Source organism: Podarcis bocagei (genome assembly GCF_964188305.1).
Source record: "Podarcis bocagei genome assembly, chromosome: 3".
Taxonomy (NCBI): domain Eukaryota; kingdom Metazoa; phylum Chordata; class Lepidosauria; order Squamata; family Lacertidae; genus Podarcis; species Podarcis bocagei.
The window spans coordinates 43,151,106-43,171,259 of record NC_138127.1 but is presented as its reverse complement, the minus strand read 5'-3'; the positions used below and the strand labels follow the sequence as shown (position 1 = coordinate 43,171,259).

At 42.3% G+C, this 20,154-nt stretch overlaps 1 protein-coding gene across 2 annotated transcripts in view; it reads right to left on the bottom strand.

Moving 5' to 3' along the window:
• Positions 1 to 20,154, bottom strand: part of NCOA7 (nuclear receptor coactivator 7) — a 65,602-nt gene that overhangs the window by 44,030 nt on the left and 1,418 nt on the right. For both annotated transcript variants that reach the window (XM_081187640.1, XM_081187641.1), the window contains exon 2: positions 3,333 to 3,476. In XM_081187640.1, the coding sequence (XP_081043766.1) occupies positions 3,333 to 3,382 (50 nt within the window). In that variant the 5' untranslated portion in view covers positions 3,383 to 3,476. The remainder of the gene's footprint in view (positions 1 to 3,332; positions 3,477 to 20,154) is intronic.

Sequence of the window (20,154 nt, the reverse complement as noted above, 5' to 3'; positions counted from 1 at the left end):
AGAATCCTTGCCACAGGCTCTTTCGAAACAGATCAATTACCCCACAGTTTTAACCGTGATCTGAAATTTCACCAGGAGGGAGAAAACAAGAGTGTCTGGCAGATAAAACTATTTACAGTATGCAGACATTGTGCTTACAAAACCAATTATTATTTCAGTCTACAGCAAAGGCAAAAAAGAAACAGGGGAAAGGGAGGGGACACCCAATTATGAGCAAAACTAAAGCACACAGATACCTTGCAGGGGCAACAATAAAAACATTCCAGAGAGAGAAGGGTTCTGTTTGTCTAGAAAATATACTCTATTTTTAAACAAAAAATGACTCCATATTTTTAAATTGAAAATGAGGTGCATATAATGTCCAAAGATATACAGTGGTACCTCGGGTTACATACGCTTCAGGTTACAGACTCCACTAACCCAGAAATAGTGCTTCAGGTTAAGAACTTTGCTTCAGGATAGGAACAGAAATCGTGCTCCGGCGGCGCAGCGGCAGCAGGAGGCCCCATTAGCTAAAGTGGTGCTTCAGGTTAAGAACAGTTTCAGGTTAAGAACAGACCTCCAGAATGAATTAAGTACTTAACCCAAGGTACCACTATACTCTCAAACACAAGAAACACATAAGAATGCATTTTAGACCCAGAGCAGATCTGTGGGTACATTTTTCATATCAAAATATGTGGTGCGCTTGTACAGACTGGTGACTTTTTCTGAGCCGTGCCTAAGGTTGTTACAGGAAATAGTAGGAATCAAAGATTTTGGTTGTGCTTTTGTGTAGGGAAACACTTCATGTTTTTTTAAAAAAACTAGCTGTTTCAAAACCAAGGTTTCCAAAATAGGAAACAGCTTCCATGAGCAAGGAGCAAAAAAATCTGTCATTCAGGCATAAAAATAAGTCTGAAACTAGCTTAGAGGGGAAAACCTAATACAACTCACCTACACCTAAACAAAGCATGGGGGGGGGCAGTGAGCCACAGAGAGAAAGGAAACTGCTGCTGAATTGGCCAAGGGGGTTGTTTATTCACAAAATGTACAGCACAGCAACTCTCGACTATAAGGGTCTGTTTGGTGGCAGTTCCCAGTTTGTGGAATTTGAAATTATCAGCTATGATTAGTTTTAGATGTTTCTATTTTACTTTAATTATATTGTTTCAACACTATTGTGTTTGCCACCCTGGACTCCCCTGAGAGAAAGGTTAGGATGTAAATTTATTAAATAAAACAAACAAAAACATGGCAAGACACATTCGGTGCTGGGCATCACCACTTGTTCTGCCTTCACAGGATTACAGGATCGTGACAAGATTAGGCTCACCATGCTGACTGAGCCAATAATAACCAAACCTGCTCAGAGTTGCCAGAGAGCAATATTAAGTACTCAACACACCAAAACTGACTGCCTGTTTTCAAAATAAATAAATAAATAAATAAATACATACATACATTTTATTTGTACCCTGCCCATCCAGCTGGGTTTCCCCAGCCACTCTGGGCGGCTCCCAACAGAACATTATTAATAATAACAAAAAAAGCGATAAAACATCAAACATTAAAAACTTCCCTAAAAAGGGCTGCCTTCAGGTGTCTTCTAAAAGTCAGATAAGTTGTTTATTTCCTTGACATCTGATGGGAGGGTGCCACCACCAAGAAGGCCCTCTGCCTGGCTCCCTGTAGCTTCACTTCTCGCAGTGAGGGAACCGCCAGAAGGCCCTTGGAGCTGGACCTCAGTGTCCAGGCTGAACGATGGAAGTGGAGATGCTAGCTTCACCCTAGTGCCTTGCCTTACTGGAATCAGTAGTATTATGGAGCAAGGTGTTGAGAGGGATGGCCTGGGAGAGGATTGGCCAGAGAGGCCTGTAGGAGTGCTTTGGCCCCTAAGTCTGAGTTTGCTTTTATAGAGTGTCTATCACTGGCAACATGCTAAATATTTCTCTAGGAATATGGTTTCTTCAGAATGAGTGTTCCCCAATTCACAGCATTTGATCACTTCTGTGGGTATTTCAAAAAATAATAATGGGGGGGGGGGGACAACCCTGGAAATCTTAACAACTTTGCTGCCTTTCAATTCACAAATTATTTCATGACCTTCAAATGCACTTCTTTTTCTTCCAAAAAGGTGTCATAACAGCACGTTTGCACAGTTAAATAATCCTTAAAAGATCTACCGCACTTTAACTACAGTTTACATTCCACCGTGGCGATCTGGTTTTGTTACATCGAGGAGTGTGTTTATAATTCACCTACAATAAACACAGAATGAAGAGCAGAGATGGCACAGAACCACCACAGCAGCTTTTTGCTGATGCTACAGCAGATTTAAAACAAAAACAAAACTGTATGTTTAAAGGAACAAAAACAGATTCCCCCCCTTTCACTTTTCAACCAAGAAAGCTGTATAATTTGATCATAGCAAGTTAAATATACCTATTATTTAAAATGAAGGTCAACTTCCTAACAAAAGACTTTAGGCTTTGATGGGAAGTAAAATTCAAAAGCCATGGCTCAAGTATAACAAACCTGTGTTAAAGTTAATAAAAATGTTTATTTTTATATACCATGGTAAAAAAAATAAAAATGAAATGTTGCCATTCACACATGCAGCACAATCCTATGCATATTTACTAAGAAAACTACACTGACTGCAATGTAACTTATTCCCGAGTACCAATGCACTGGATAGTAGCCAATAAGCTGTAGGTAGCTAAGTCTAATTACTAATTTTAATTCCCAGATATTTTATTTTAGTAGTCTGCAGAGGTGCATGAAATACCAGTGTTATTAGTCATTTCTGTTTCAAGTTAATATTCTTCCTTTTATGAACACTGACGTGTGCTGTACTCAGAAACCTTCCTTGCAGCATTAGGGGTCAAGGACCCCCAGGCTTTCAGATGTTGTGGTACTACAAGTCCCATCAGCTCCAGCCAGGGATGATGGGAGCAGTAATCCAGCAACCTCTGGAAGGCCACAGATTCCCCACCCTTGCACTACATTCTTGGTGGAAAAGACTTGTGACTTGCAGCCTGGTTCCACCAGGGTTAAACAGGTTAGGCAGGAAGCAGATCCCTAACGTCCAGATTCAACATACAGTAGCAATAAAATAAAAAGATTCAAAGCAGTTTGAAATTAGTTGCACTCTGGGGGCTCTAACTTGTACGTGTCACAGAAGTGTGGATACTCAGAGACAACAAAGAAAAAGAAAGCAAAGCGTAACTCACATAGCAAGTAGAAAAATGCCGTCAGAGTATTTGCCCTAGATTAAAACGTTACGACCGACAGAGGGGAAAGTCCACAGTTGCATTTTGAAACAACGGAAAGAGCAGCAAGTAGCTTACCGGGCAAAATAGCCTTGTCTTCGTTCTTTTTTCTCTTCCTTGATCTCCATTGTAAACAAATAGTAAAAAGTGTAAGGTGAAGTGGCTGAGCTTCTGAACTTCCAGTTAGTGTCTCATGTTCACACACGATCCATGCAGTTATCACTGAGGAAGGGGAAAAGAGGAAGCTCAGAAATTAACATGTCGACAACACCTGATTTGCTGCTGCTTTTTTTTGGAAGACTTACAGTGCATAGTCCCACAGCACGGTAAATTAAACCAGTGAAAGCACTGTCACATGACAAAGCTTATTGTACCAAAAACAAAAGAAAAGAAAAACAATAGTCATGGCTCAATACACTGCATGGGGAACACAAGGTTCCTTAAAATAGAAACACAAATAGGGAAACACAAGTTGCACATGGGATTTTATTTGTGTGCATATATGTGTCAAATAAAAACAGAAGTCTGACATCAACGTTACTGAACTGCCTTTAAAACCACTTCACAAAGAATTCATTCACCATCTAACTGCAATTATTTTAATGCACTGTGCTGCAGTTCTATCAACAGGTTAAACATCTCTGTCTATATATCCACAAAAGACAAGAAACCTGGAAAGAATGAACAACCTGAGTGCTGTTTGTTTGCTTCTGTTGTTGTTTTTTTAATGCTCAGAAAGAAACACACACACACAAAGACAGAACATTCAAGGCATCTGAACTAAAACAAAACACAAATTTGAGGGGGGTTCACTTGTGGTAGAAAATAGATCTGGCAATTTGCATCTTCGTTTCACAGAGCGTGCACCGTTTTCCCACATAGCACTGTTAGTGCAAATAATCTGCAGTCTGTCTAAATCACAGAGGTCCAACACACAACCCCAAGGCTGCATTTGGCCCTTGATGCCATTTGCGTGGCCTTGGAACCAGCCAAACCAAGGTTGTCCAATACAATCACTACATTGCTTTTTAAAAAAAATAATAATCCGGAAAGCATTTTACAATTGAGCCTTCTATTTTTATTGTGGGCCACATAATATATATTTCTTGACTTTCACTTAGAATAGTAGCCAGTATGATTATAACTGTGGATATTCCAATACTCTCCTCAATATTTTCACGCTGTGTTTAAAAGGTAGAAGGTAAAGGACCCCTGGACAGTTAACTTCAGTCAAAGGTGACTATGGGGTTGCAGCGCTCATCTCGCTTCAGGCTGAGGGAGTTGGCGTTTGTTCACGTACAGCTAAACTGCTTCTGGTGCGATGGAAGCCAGAGCACACGGAAACACCATTTACCTTCCTGCCACACTGGTACCTATTTATCTACTTGCACTAGTGTGCTTTCAAACTGCTAAGTTGGCAGAAGCTGGGACAGAGCAACAGGAGCTTACACCATCGTACAGATTCGAACTGATAACCTTCTGGTCTGCAAGCCAAAAAGGCTCAGTGGTTTAGACCACAGCACCACCCATTCCCAATTATACTGTGTACTGTGTTTTTAATCATTATACAGTGGTACCTCTGGATGCGAACGGGATACGTTCCGGAGCCCCGTTTGCATCCTGAAGCGAACGCAACCCGTGTCTGAATGTGCGCGGGTCACGATTCACCACTTCCGCGCATGCGCGTGATGTCATTTTGAGCGTCTGCGCATGTGGTGAAACCCGGAAGTAACGCGTTCCGTTACTTCCGCGTTGCTGCAGAGCGCAACCCAAAAATGCTCAACCCAAAGCTACTTCAACCCAGGGTATGACTGTAGTGCCTTTATTTTTAGTTGTTTGGAAGATTAATCTGAAAAGTTGGTAAAAAAAATTTAGAAAAATAATACAGTACCATTAGAACTCTCTGTAGAATAAAAATAATGTCCTGAAAGGGCTAACCTCTTCAAAACTGGAGAACTATTCTAATAAACAAAAGCACTAAGTATATCTTCAAAGTTTCACTGGAAGGAAGTCAGATCACTCCCATGTACTCTAAAGAAAAAGAAACAATAATCAAAGGTGGGAGGAGACAGTTTGGAGAAGGCATTAGTAATCTTCCTGCAACCATAAATTAAGTTTACCATATCTAGTGTTCCTCTTTTCTTTCCCCACTTCTTTTTTTTTAATTTCCTAGTCCGCTCTCTGAAAAGAACAACAAGTAGGAGTCAAAGGGATGACTACCGAACTTTTAAGATAGATACAATAAAATACACATCACTTTCCACAATTGCTGTATTACTACCACTGAAACTAATTGGTCAACATTTACTTCAGAATCAAGAGATAACCAAGAACTGCTTTTGTGCCAAAACAGGCCAGGATTCTCAACCTCTTTGCTGTATTCAACCTAGAGACAGCTTTTCCTCAACAGCATACCACTGCTGAATGATTGACAAGGTTTCCTGCATACTCTTTAGAACTAATGTGGTTCAGGGTGATGACTATACAGTTTTGAGCAGGGGTTGGCAACGTGCGGCCCAAGAAGCCTGTTTTACCACCCCACGAACTGCCCCCGAACTGAGCCACCCACTCAGTGAGTCCCACCCGCGCTGCGCTAAACAAGTGCCACCAAAAATCGCATCTGCGCATGTCCAGACACTGAAAATTGCTTCTGTGCAGGTGTGATTTTCGGCGTCTGGGCACGCACAGAAGCAATTTCCGGAGCCGCGGACATGCGCAGACGCAATTTCCGGGGCCATGAGTCCGGCCCACGGACGATCTCCGTAGGAGTGATCCAGCCCATGGCTGGTTAACCTTGCCGACCCCTGGTTTTGAGTATATGTAGATGTTGTAAACAAAAATCTGTTAACAAATTGTAGGAACATTTGCCAGAAGCTGTATTCAAACTATTTGTCCTCAGGGAATCCAACACATTGGGCACAAAATATCTGCTCACCAATGAGGATTCTGGTACATGGTCCAGCTTTTGGGAAATGTTATCTTCAGCAAAGGTGGCTATCCTGAGGTCCTCTATGTTACTACACTGGAGCTCCCATCAGTCCTAATGATTACTCATGCTGGCCAGGGCTGATGGGAGTCCAAAACTACTTGGAAGGCCACAGGTTAGCCACACCTGCCCGACACAAACAAGAATGAGCCCATGTGGATGACCATGGAAAGATCATTAATAGTGGCACAAGGGCATCCTGTCTGCAGGGATGGAGGAAGGGGGGGTGCGGTGGGAGCGGATGCCCTGGGAGTCACCACTGAGGGGGTGACAAAATGGCGGGCAGCACTCACCGGGAGTGATGCAGTGGCTTGGGCTCCCGCAGGCTCCACAATGCCCCAAACCGTCCGTCCACAGCCTATCCCTCAGCTGCAGGGCAGCTGAGTGGGAGGAGGCAGGCAGACTCCTTGGAGGCCCCGCAGAGCGTCCTGGCCCAGCTGGCCCGGCCCCTGGGCACAGGGCATGTGGGCCACCCCAGGCGCCCAATCGGCTTGCTCCGCCGCTGCCTGTCTGCCATTATTGACCTTCTCAACAAGAAGAACCTGAGGAAAACTAGGGCTTCACACACCACAATACAAAAACCATGGATATGGAAAAGTGTGGAAATAAATTGAATGAATAAATATAAATGCTTTTACTAACACAAGTTTAACCTTTCAATTCCATTTCTGCAAATTCAATAGCAGGCTGCACTGAATAGCATTAATACACACCATCCACAGTATTTTGCCCAATCAGTTTAGGCATAACATCAGTTTCCAGCTAACAATGCCATCTCACTAGCTTTAATCAGAGTCTGCAATTTAAGAACAACACTACAGTTGTGAAAGACTGAAACAGCAGCAGAAGCGCTACAACCAGTAGAAATCGGAGTAAGCCACCACTTACTTTGTTGTTTCTTCAAGCAAAATGCAGTCACCACAAATAAGACTCAAAGTTCATGAGAAACTGCCTGCCTAATTAGTGAGCGCAAAGTTAAAATAAAATGGATGTACCATGGGCCAATATATGGAGAGTTCACAAGCAACCTGAAGAAAAGACAGGGAAAGTGTTGGCCACAGTGACATACTTGAGGTAATTCATCCATGAATTTAAGGGATGCTCTGGGAAACCACAAACAGATTCCTATCTAAGGCGGTCATAGGCAACAAGAGGAATTGTTGAATGCTTGTTTTTACTTGTGGCTAAAGAGAATTTCTTGAAGTTTGCCAGCTCAGTGGCTTCTCCAATGGCTTTAACCTCAAAACCAAGCTACAGAGATCAAGAAATCATATCTTCTATTTTCCGCAAGGTGAGTGGGGAAGGGGGAAGCCTTCTTTTGCATATACTAATTTACTTCAGTGTGTGCACACATTTCAGGTACATGATCCTTGCCTACTCTCAAGGCTGAATTAAAAGAGAAACAGATAGCTTTAGGGGGGTCGTGGATTCAAATTTAATAGATTATATCAATGTAGAAATCACCATGCTTGCTTCTATTTACCTCACAATTCTATGCATATCTATTCAGAAGCAAGTCCCACAGGGTTCAATAGAGCAGTGTTTTTCAACCTTTTTTGGGCAAAGGCACACTTGTTTCATGAAAAAAATCACGAGGCACACTACCACAGAGCCCCGCTGCTCTCTATGGGGAATCGGATGAGAGCGGACTGCCTGTCCGCTCTCATCCAATCCCATCCGATCTGATCCCCACCCAGGACGGATGGAAAATAGGGTGGACACAGTCCGGCGCCCGCCTAGTGGTCGAAAATTAGACATTTTTTTTTTTAATAAAAAAAAATCTTTCGAATTTTTCAATTTTTCCCACGGCACACCAGGCAACATCTCGTGGCACACTAGTGTGCCGCGGAACAGTGGTTGAAAAACACTGCAATAGAGCTTACTCTCATGTCAGTGGGTATAGGATTACTAGCCTTATTTACCGTATTTTTCGCCCTTAGGACGCACTTTTTCCCCTCCAAAAATGAAGGGGAAATGTGTGTGCGTCCTATGGGGCGAATGCAGGCTTTCGCTGAAGCCTGGAGAGAGAGACGGGTCGGTGCGCAAGTCTTGCAAGCCCGGAGGGATGTCCCGCGGGCTCGCAAGGCTTGTGGGCAGTAGCCAAAATAAAATAAAAGGGGAAAAAGTACCATATTGTTGACATCCATGTCACCTCAGAGAAGAAAAGAATGCATTGAAGGTCACTGGCACTTGTACTCTTTCCTCATGAAGCTAGTGAACCATCTTCAAAGGTAGACCCTCAATTTAACACACTGCAGCAATCTAAGCAGGTTACCATAGAAGGGATAGCCGTAGCCCAATTATCCCAGATCCAGGAGCAGCTGCCTTCAACAAATCAGTCATAATTGGTAAAAGACACTCGATGCCACAAAAGACCACATGGGCTTCTACTGCCAAAGCTGGATGTGGAATAACCCTGAAGTTGGTTTTTCAGGGAAAGTGCAACTTCATTAAGAACTCGTTGAATACTAACACACCTGGAAAGGAACGGAAGAAGCATCCAAACATATCATCTTCTTTTCAAGATAATGGAAGCACATACATTTTACCACCAGTCGAACACGTGAAGGTATAAAGGTTATGCACTGCCAAAAACCCTGGCTTCTAAGGTAAGGTACACATGAACCAGTACACAGCCCCTTCACAGCCACATCTCTCCACCCTTTGCACAAGCAGCTGAACAGAATATAAAATGTTAAGCCACAATTCCCAAGGCAATTCCCTGGATGCAGCAGAGAGCTCTGGCTTAATTGAAGCCAGGATTTTCCACCAAAATATGACAAGAGGAGGATAGAGATGGGATAACACTTGCTCCTAGACTCATAGTGTTATCCCATCTCCCTCCTAGTCTTGCCATGTTTTAGTGGGAAGATTCTGGCTTTAATGGTTTGTGAACCAAGGAATGGTGATCTGAACTGGGCGAATATGACCACAGCTAAATGTCACAGCCAACTTGTGGCTACCTCTATCCCCAGTAATGTTCAGAAAGGGTTTGTTCTGGCAAGGAATGCCATCACTGGACTGTTTCTATACCTGCAGCAGCCAATTACTTTTTTTTCATTTCCCACATTTCAGAAATAAGAGGAATAAGATGGGGAAACTTGAAACATGTCGAATTATGCATTCTGGCTCACTTATTTTTAGTCCACCTGGGGCCCCTTTTGCTTAAGGGCAGGCCATAAATATATGAAATAAATAAAAAAGGATAGAAAAGAGAAGGAAATATTGAACCCAAGCTTTTGGAAGCAGCCACAAACTAAATGCAGATGTACAGTTCTGGCTCAATAAATTGAAATAGTAAGTAGGGAAGAAAGAAAGATAGCTTTAAAAAGTGGAACCAAGTATTAAAGGTTTGGGAAACACTTTTTAAGTCTGCACGTAAATGAGTAAAGAAAAAAATCCTGCTGTTATCTTCACTGAGTGACCTCAGACCTACTGTAATGTTGTTTTAAAAACACATTTGCACATTATGTTTATTATACACACACAAGCCGGAAAAGAAGGGGTGCGCTATTCAAACAGAAACTCATAAGATACTAATATGAAACTAATAAGATGCAGGCTGCAAGTATTTCCAAGACTGGTTTTGTAGCCTTCTAGTCAATTTAAGAGAATGAGCAGCACCCTCTTGTGGATCCACTGCAAGTTCACATAATGGTTTTAATGTTAAAGAAAGTGAAACATAAAGGATGTACCGTATTTTTCGCCCTATAGGACGCACTTTTTCCCCTCCAAAAATGAAGGGGAAATGTGTGTGCGTCCTATGGGGCGAATGCAGGCTTTCGCTGAAGCCTGGAAAGCGAGAGGGGTCGGTGCGCACCGACCCCTCTCGCTCTCCAGGCTTCAGGAGAGCCGCAGCGCCAGCCCCACAAGGTCGGGGGACAGCGGGAAGGCGGAACGCCGCCATCCCGCTGTCTCCCGATGTGGTTTGGAGGCTGACCACAGGGAGACGCGTGCTTCTCCCCGCCGCCAGCCCTGCAAGCTCCGGGGACAGCTGGGAGGCGCAGCGCATCTTCCCGCTGTCCCCGGACCTGGTCTGCAGGCGGGCGGCGGGGAGAAGAGCGCTTCTCCCCGCTGCCGGCCCCACAAGCGCCGGGGGGGGGGGAAATATTTTTTTTTCTTTATTTCCCCCCCAAAAAACTTGGTGCGTCCTATGGGCCGGTGTGTCCTATGGGGCGAAAAATACGGTAAATGTTTCTAAAAAGTTCACCCTGATTTTGGTAAAGTTACTGGATTCAGTGGGTGTAAGAGTCCCTTTCAAGTCACCTCTGTCATGTTTCTCCCACACACAAAGGATGGCTAAGAATGTGGACATCCCAGATTATACACAGTCAAAAATAAGTACAGGATTCTACTGCAAGGAAAACCCAAATATATCTAATACCTCATTTTCTTAAAACAAGAAGATTTGATCCCCTGTACTCAGTGGAATTTTTGCACATGATGCTAGGATTTAAATCAGGGGTAGGCAACCTAAGGCCTGGGTGCCGGATGCGACCCAATCGCCTTCTCAATCTGGCCCATGGACGGTCCGGGAATCAGCGTGTTTTTACATGAGTAGAATGTGTGCTTTTATCTAAAATGCATCTCTGGCTTATTTGTGGGGAATAGGAATGCGTTCATTTTCTTTCTTCAAAATATAATCCGGCCCACCACATGGTCTGAGGGATGGTAGACCGGCCTAAGGCTGAAAAAGGTTGCTGACCCCTGATTTAAATGGTATTTGCTTGCAACAAACCCCTACTGAACTCAGCAAAACGTACTTCTGAGTAAGCACATATATGATGGATGGGGAAGAAAACCTTTTAAGAGGAGATGCATCACTGCATGACTTGTAAATGCCATTAATGTGGACAGAAAACAGAAGAGAGCTATTTTTCAGGTCAAACATACATTTTAGCCATCGTAGTCTTCAAAATTACAGATGCTTGAAAACTAATTTAAAAACATTTGAGAGACAGCCGGGGGGGGGGGGGAGGGGAGAGTCAAAAGAGGTAGCCACCATATGTTGCAATGTATTATTATGCGTGCCAAAAAAGAGGGGGAAGAGAACCTGGAAACAACTACTATGGTAACTTAGCAATGCAGAGAATGCTATTTTTTGTACAGAGGCAGGCAGCTAAACCCTCCACAGATTATCCACATTATAAAGCCAAAGTTAAGGTTTCTATAGCAACTTTAATTCCAACACACTGCGCACAGTGTACTAATGCACAGCATGAAGGGTAAAACATATATATATATGCGCAACTTGAGAAAATTCAAGATCTCTACATCAACATTCAGTTTCCATTTTCTGAGTTCATGCAGAATCACTGTACTAATCGGAGGCTTCCGGCAATTATTTTCCTTCTGTTCCATGAGTGCACCCTCAGTATTTTTTAATATGCATCGGTTACTTCTGGTAATCACCTAACCATCATGATATATTCACAATCAAAATGATTCCACAATGAAAAGGGTAGAATCTTTCACTCTTCTAATGCATATTACAGTATATGTAAATTTGAGATTCTAATCCCCTTGGAGGTTTTTGAGTACAGAAGTAGCAGTTATTCTATCTAAAACAATTAATCATTTATTAGAGAAAGCATGATTTTATGCATGCTGCATATGCTCCCACATCTAGGAGGTTGTTCCTTATATTAGTTGCAAACACAGGAATTAACTTTTTTCAGACCACAAGCAATTTGACCGGGCATACATATTTCCCCTTCCCTCTTTCTCTTTCAAGGAGGTTACAAGTTTCTGTTTTCACATGAAACCGTCCATACATATTTCCCCTTCCCTCTTTCTCTTCCAAGGAAGGTTACAAGTTTCTGTTTTCACATGAAACCGGGCATACATATTTCCCCTTCCCTCTTTCTCTTCCAAGGAAGGTTACAAGTTTCTGTTTTCACACGAAATCGGGGTGGTAAGCCTGCTGCTGGATTACAGCTCCCTTCAGCCCCATCTAGAATGGCCAATAGTCAGGGATGATGGGAATTGTAGTCCAGCAATATCCAGAAGGCCATAGGTTCCCTATCCCTGCCAATCTCACCAGGATATCAAACCATGGTTTGTTCCAGGTTTTAACTAAGCAGTTATAACACACCATGGTTCACCAAGTTTGCCCATAACAGGGACCTTTACTGTGTTAGACAGTGGTACGTCAGGTTACATACGCTTCAGGTTACAGACTCCACTAACCCAGAAATATTACCTCGGGTTAAGAACTTTGCTTCAGGATGAGAACAGAAATCATGCAGCAGCGGCGCAGCGGCAGCAGGAGGTCCCATTAGCTAAAGTGGTGCTTCAGGTTAAGAACAGTTTCAGGTTAAGAACAGACCTCCAGAACGAATTAAGTACTTAACCCGAGGTACCACTGTAAAGTGAAAGGTGACATGTTCACTCTCCTCTTTATGTGCATGATGGAAGAGAGAAGGGAGAAGCAGAGCCCCTTGATCAATGCAACTCGTTTCCAAACATCAAAGCCATGGCTAAGTTCACTGTCCAAAGTAGGTCCTTGTGCACTCCTTTCAGTCCATTGATCCCATAAATTATTCTGTTATCAGTCCAAAAGACACATTTTCCTAAGCAAAAGGGGGGGGGCATTTCAACTTACGGAGGATTTGTATGCAATTCCATGATTCAAGTAAATATTATAAATCAAACTGGCAAAGAATCAGTTAATTAAGGAGATTCAACATAAACCAGAAGAGCAGCACTCATTTCTTATTACATAATCGTAAGTGAGGAACTTAAGTTTATAATGCATGTAGGAAGAGACTCCCCACACACTGCCACATTTATTAAAATCTATCAGCTGTCTGGTAGTCACAAATGCCCTTAGCCTGCAGCACCTACTATCTTTCTAGCACATGGGAATTGTTCATGTAGAATAAAGAGAAGGCCTTGAAAAAAACTTGCCCCTTTGCCACCTGTTATAACAAATGGATATCACAAAATTCTTTGAGTTCCTTGTAGCGACAGCACCTTGCAGACCACGAGTCTCTATCTTCAGCATGTAAACAAGGCCTTGGTTACCTTCCAGATTAATCAAAGTACAATTGAATTCCACAACAGATAGCATTGTAGACTAACCTTGTTTCCTACAGCAGGAACAACTTTATTGACCAGTTAAATGAACTCCATTTGACTCACCACCAGTCTTTCTTCATTGAACTCACCAGCAAGCATGTAGTCACTGGCCACCAAGCAGTGTCAGAGTGATGTATTCATTGCCTAGACACATCCCCAAAATTTCCCCCCAGAAACAGACAGAAACTCACATATCACATACACCAAGCTATTTAATAGCTGGAAAGGAAGGGGCGTTTTTCTTGTTATGCTTTTAAAACCTCAGCTTTTGAAAATAGTAAGAAATTTCCAATGTGCTTTTGCCCCTAGCCCATGGGATTTCAAAGAGAAGCTTGCAAGATGCGACTCTAGTAAGTTAATGTTTTAGTTCTCAAGAAGCTGTAATGATCACACTCACTTTAATCATCTGCACTTCTGAAATCAGCAGCCAAGGAGAGTAATGGAAAAGGGGGCCCGATTGGCATTTGTACAGTAGCTAGTACTTTAGCTTCCAGGCACTCAAGCCATTAGTATGATTCATTTCAACTACAGAAAGCACTTTAAAAACTGCCCACAGTAATGAAGCATCAAGCAAGCAGTTGCCAACAATAGATGCCAGCATTTCCAACTTAAATCACATTGGCTTTAAGCCAGAGATAGCCGTACCCAATGAAGTGTTATGCGTGACTAGTAATGTGTGAGTAACAGCAACATGCAAGTGGTCTCAGTCTGCAGGCTATATGAATTCCTATCTGCACTACATCCTATCAGAAGGCATGCCATCTATGCATGGAACTGGTTCGCACGTTACAACGGACGGTGGTTTTTAAGTCTTACTGTGGGAAGACCCACACCATACATTTAAAGCACATGACCCACCTCGCCCCCCCCAAAAAAAATCATGGTAACTGTAGCTTTCCCCTCACATTACAATTCCCAATACTCTTAACAAACGACAGTTCCTTTATGAGAAGGCATGCACTTTATATGTGCAAAATGCTAATAATGCACGCTCCTGTCTCTGAAACCAGGAGCAACAAACCACAAGCCTGGGCTTAGTGCTGTTGCACCCCTTCCTGGATGAGTTGGCCACATTCAATTACTAGATCACAGTCTTGTTGAAGCTACCTTTTAAAAAAGCATCATAAATGTCAGCTGGTGGCTAGACTGACCTCTGGAGCCCCTAAATTCTAGCAACACTTGTTTCCAGGTCATTGTCAGCTGCAAATGCACATTCTGGCCTCTAAAGAACGAAGTGGTATATGGCCAGGATATCTAAAATATGGTTTTCTCCCATATGATTCTCCAGCTGCATTCAGCATCTGAAACCCAACACCTTCAGAGATAAGGTTGGTTGGTACACAGTAGCATCCAATCACTTTTGTGTTTGTTAGGGCAACTTTACCAGCACATGCAGGGAATACACAGGGCCTATTTTGGCATTAATTGGGTCCCAAGAGGGAGAATGCTGTTTTGTTCAGCTTATTCCGTCCATGAAGGCAATTATTGTAAAGGACAGACACAACTTGATCTTGCTGTTCCTTGCACCACACATTGCTGTTGCAATGCATCTTGTTTGGCAGAAATCCATCTTGGCCCAGTGTTCCTTCAGGATAAGCCAGAAACAAGCAAGTACAAACCAAGGACTTGGTGACAGTGTACGCCTCACACTCACCACGTAGGGACCATTTGAAAGCACCACCATAGCTCTACACTGCAGCAGAAGCGTTTAGAGGAGCTTATTCTCATGAATGTTGGCATTGCATAGCACAGGCATCCCCAGGCTCAGCACTCCAGCTGTTTTGGGACTACAATTCCCATCATCCCTGACCACTGGTCCTGTTAGCTAGGGATGTTGGGGAGTTGTAGTCCCAAAACAGCTGGAGGGCCGAGTTTGGGGATGCCTGGCATAGCATCTCTACACTACTTCCACATGTCATCAAAGGACATTGCACAAGCATGGAGGCAGACTCCCGTATGATGACAGTATGGAGGCTCATGCAATGACCATCTTATGATGGCCATGTGGGAAGTCAGTCCTTCATTACAATCTCAACATGGGCCCTGGGAATGGCAGTTTACTCCTCACAGAGCTATAATCCCCAGCACCCTTAACAAACTACACTTCCCAGGGTGAGGTGGGAGGGAATGCACTTCAAATGTATGAGGTGAATTCATTTCAAGAAAAACAAACCAGGATATTAGTTTGCCCACCATACTACCATTTTTGAAGATTTCAACACAAACATAAAATACAACAGATGATGTGTGGGACAGAAGCAGAATGTCAGTGACTACAAAAATTAAATGGCACTGCTTTAAAAACATCAAAACATTGTTGTCTAAAGAGTCAAGGGTGGGCAGATCTGAAGTGGTTTTTGGTACAGATAAACCTATCGCTGCTTGCTTCAATTGTCACCACAAAAGCTAAAACTGTATTGGAGGGGAAAACAATACACAAATTGGAGTTAATATATAATTATGTAGCCACCAATAGCTTTATCATCCATACATATATCTAGTCCCCTTTCAAAGCTGTCCAAGTTGGTAACCATCACATCTTGTGGTAGAAAATCCCAATGTTAACTGATTTCAAGAGGCATTAAGCTAAATACATAGTAGGAATGGATCCTCTCAACCCCAGCTAGAGCAACCAATGGAAGTTGTAAGCAAACAATGTCTGGAAGGCCAGAGATTAGCCACCCCAGCAGATTAACCTTATGCTGAATATATGTCTTAGCTCTAAGTCAGGCGTAAGGGGCCACGGGTTTGAACAGGATATTCTCTTTATTTTTATATACAAGCTATTATTCTTTTTGCTCAGCATATCTAGAAAGTTCCTTGAGCACACAGAAGCCATTACTGTACTTTGTATCTAGACAGCCCTATCTGGCTGCCAAACAGATAAGAATGGGACAAAATTCAAAATAAGAAGAAAAAAATGGTATCACTAATGGCAATGCATTCAATCACTGCCTTAAACCACACTGCATTGTCCCTTTTTTTAAAAAAAGGTTTAATTAGCTTTCAATTCTTTGTTAAGTACCTTCTAGGTCGAGCACTTCTACTACATAAAGTATTCAAGCAGCTTTTAGAATAAGAATATATGGCATGATCAAAGCTGCCGCCTAAGAATGTGAGAGCAGCCCTGTTGGATCAATTCACAGAGTCTAGCATTCTTTTCCCAACAGTAGTGTTGGCCAGCCAGATGCCTCTGAGACACTCACAAGGCAGTAAGCGATATTGCTCCCCAGTAACTGGTACCGATACTGCCTATGAACCTGGAAATCCCCTATTGCCACCATGACTAAGAGCCACTGACGGACCCACCCTCTACAAATGTGTCCAAGGTCTTTTAAAGCCATCCAAGAACTGCTTCCTTTCATCTGCCCTGAATTTTCTGCCAATCAGTTTCATCGGTTGAATCGGAGTTCTACTATTGCGTGAGAGAGAACCTTCTCAATGCCCCTTCCCCACACACTACACAAGTTTAAGATAACTATTAGGTTCTTCCCCCAGTCACATTTTTCTTAACTAAAAAACCCCAGCCACTGCAACCTTACCTCATAGTCAAAGTGCCCCTGGGTACCCTTTTCTGTTCCTGTTTTTGAGATGGACAAACCAAAACTAAACACAGCATTTCAAGTGTAGCCAGACCAGAGATTTAATGGGAGTGCCATACTGACTGGTAGTTTTTCTATTTGATCCCTTTCCTAATCACCCTCACAAACCTGCCACACACTAGGTCAATGATTTCAATGAGCTACCCTCCATAATCCCAAGCTCTCTTTCCTGACAAGTCACCATCAGTTTCAGACCTTTCTATGTATATGTGAAGTTAGGTTTATGCAGCACAAACATGCATTACATTATTCTTATTTACACTGCACTCTATACGCCCATTGAGTTAGTTTGCCAAGCTCCTTCTGAAACTGCACAATCTGCTTGGTTTTCACTACCCACACTAATTTGGTGCCACGTACAAACCTGGTCACCACACTGCTCACCCCTAACCATAAATGAACAAGTTTAAAATCACAGATCTTTTGAGATTAGATCTTTTTCCACCCTCCTTCTTACTCTTCTTCTTCCTACTCTGTCTTTCCTAGTCCTTTTATTATTGTTATTTATTAAATTTGTTGGTCAATATTTCTTGCCCCAGTCAACTCAATAAGACTTAAAAGCAAACAAACAAACAAACCCCATACGGTGGTACCCTGGTTTACGAACTTAATCCATTCCGGAAGTCCGTTCTTAAACCAAGGTGTGCTTTCCCATAGCAGCAGGGGACTCACTTTACAAATGGAACACACTCAACAGGAAGTGAAACATGTTCTGCTTCCAAGGCAAAGTTCACAAACCAAAACAGCTACTTTCGGGTTTGCAGCATTCTTAATCCAAGTTGTTCATAAACTAAGCTGTTCTTAAACCAAGGCACCACTGTATAGAGACATTAAAATCAGTGAGGGAAATACATTTAAAACATAATAGAGTTATTTATTAATCCCTAAATCATGGTTAAGTATTGACCAGACTGCAGACCAGGGTGTGAAATCAAAGTTTCAATTGAGTTTGCAAAACATGTTTAAGCAACCCATATGCACCAAGCAAGCCACAGTGAAGGTTATTCTCTGGCCTCTTTAGCCTGTCTGCTGGAAGGTGCTTAATTTGCCTCTCTTTATAAAGCGCCCACTGGTGTTTATATGCCACCCAGAAAATTAAAATGTTGTTTCACTGTATTTTGGACCGTAACTGGGATCATCAAGACAAACTATGGTTAAAACTAACTGGGATTGCTTTTACTTACTTATTTATAAAAGTATTTCCATACTGCCATTTTCATAAAACAGCAGGGTGGTGTACAACATTAAAATATAAAGCATCCTGAAAAACAATACAGATAAGCATTAAAATGACATGCTAATAAAAAAATATTAATCTGCTACAGAGGCCTGTTGGCATAAAAAGGTCTTCAAGAGATGCTTCAAAGTCAAAAGTGAGGATGCAATCCTGTACAAGTCTATTTAGAAATAAGTGATGGCATTCAATGGGTCTTACTCCCAGGTAAGTAGGTATAGAATTTACCATGTCAAACACATACTTAATTCTTCGCTACATCTTTACGGAAGTCTTCCACATTCAAAGCTTTGGGTAAAGTTTCCATTTTGACTTCTATGCTCACATTTGTGTGCTTCCTTAAATGACTTTTGACGGTTCAGTTTGTAACCTGACCTGGTGTCATCCTTTCTACAAACATTGATTTAGAAAGCTGCAAATATTTGCTCATGCATTACACTAGGAAGACCCTTTTCAAAACTGCTGTTAAAGGTTGTTCAAGCATATACACACACTATTTCAAGCACTGTTTCAGAATCAATTAGCTGTCAGATATTTACCATTTTAAATTAAAATCCGTTGCTCATTACAAAAGCTAGTGTAACAAAGACACCGTAAATGCAGTACAAAAATAACACCCACAACATACATATGTAATTGTGTATGTTTACTCAAAATGTAATGGTTGTCAAAATCAAATGAAGTCCAATTTAAATAACAAAATGCTATGCCAAAGGGTACCAGAGAATCTATTTTCTTTTTTAATTCTAGTAGGCCACCATGACAAACTCTGTAACTGGATATCAAACTTTACTGTCATAACATATTTTTACAACTAATGAAAGCAAATGTATGTTTTATTTTACTTTTTTGGGGGGGAAACTTAAGTACTCTTTACTAAATCAGAACTAAACTGTATGTCAATTAACTTCCATTGTGTTCCTTTTCCCTTGCTTATCTATTAACATATATCATGATAAAGGTTATGTAACAACTCATGCCATCCTGTTTTTAAATTCAGGTAACAATAAGGTATTATCCTAGCCTAAACATTACATGTGTTATCAACAAAGCAGTTCTTATGCACCTTTACCACAGTGTAAGTCCTGACTATCAAGCAAGCAAACATACACACACAACTGCACAGATCAACCAGCAAACAGGGTTTACCAGTTCTGAAATAGCAGGGATAAAGAAAGAAGGGATAAACATTTTTAACTATTGGGCATTTCTTATTCTCCATTGCTCTATTTTCTTCTTCCACTTAAATAAATGCAAAATAAATGCTACCAGCAGGGGCGTAGCTAGCTGCTCTGGCACCCGGAGTGGTGGAGGTGGGGCAAGCTGCCCACAGGGGTGCTGTGGTGATCCGCGCACGGGGGGCAGGCACTGCACGGGGGCGCCACAGTGATCCGCCCAGGGGGGCAGGGCAGCGAGCTGACCACGGAGTTCGCCTGGCAGACGCAAGCCCCAGGCTGCCATTTCAGGCAAAGTGGGGCCTCAAGCCACCGCGTCACTCCCAGGAGAGGCGCATGGCTCAAGCACACTGCAGGCCAGGCCCTGTGGTAAGTGCTGCCCCCCGCGGTGTGCCATTTTGTCACCCCCTCAGGGATGACACCCGGAGTGAATGGCATCCCCCCCCCTTCCTACGCCCCTTGCTACCAGTAAAGTTAGAAGAATATTTTAAAAATTCCTTCCTTTCTTGTTCTGAAGTGTGCCTACTCATAGATTTTAAGTGTCTACCCCCTAAGGTAGCGACCTGTCATATCTGTTTTGTGTAAAATGCCATGGGCATAGTTGGTGTTATTTAAATGAACAAAGCGAAACAAAACTTTTTTTATTTACATGCTTAATATCTCTTAACACAACACTTCTCAAATCTCAAAGCTGCACCTTGTTTTTGTCCAGTCTATGTCCAAGGCCTGTGATGCACTGTATGCTAATATCCCCTCCCATTTTTTAATATAATAAATCTTTAGAAGTCAGGAAATCGTAAACAACCTGATTATGAGAATTCCA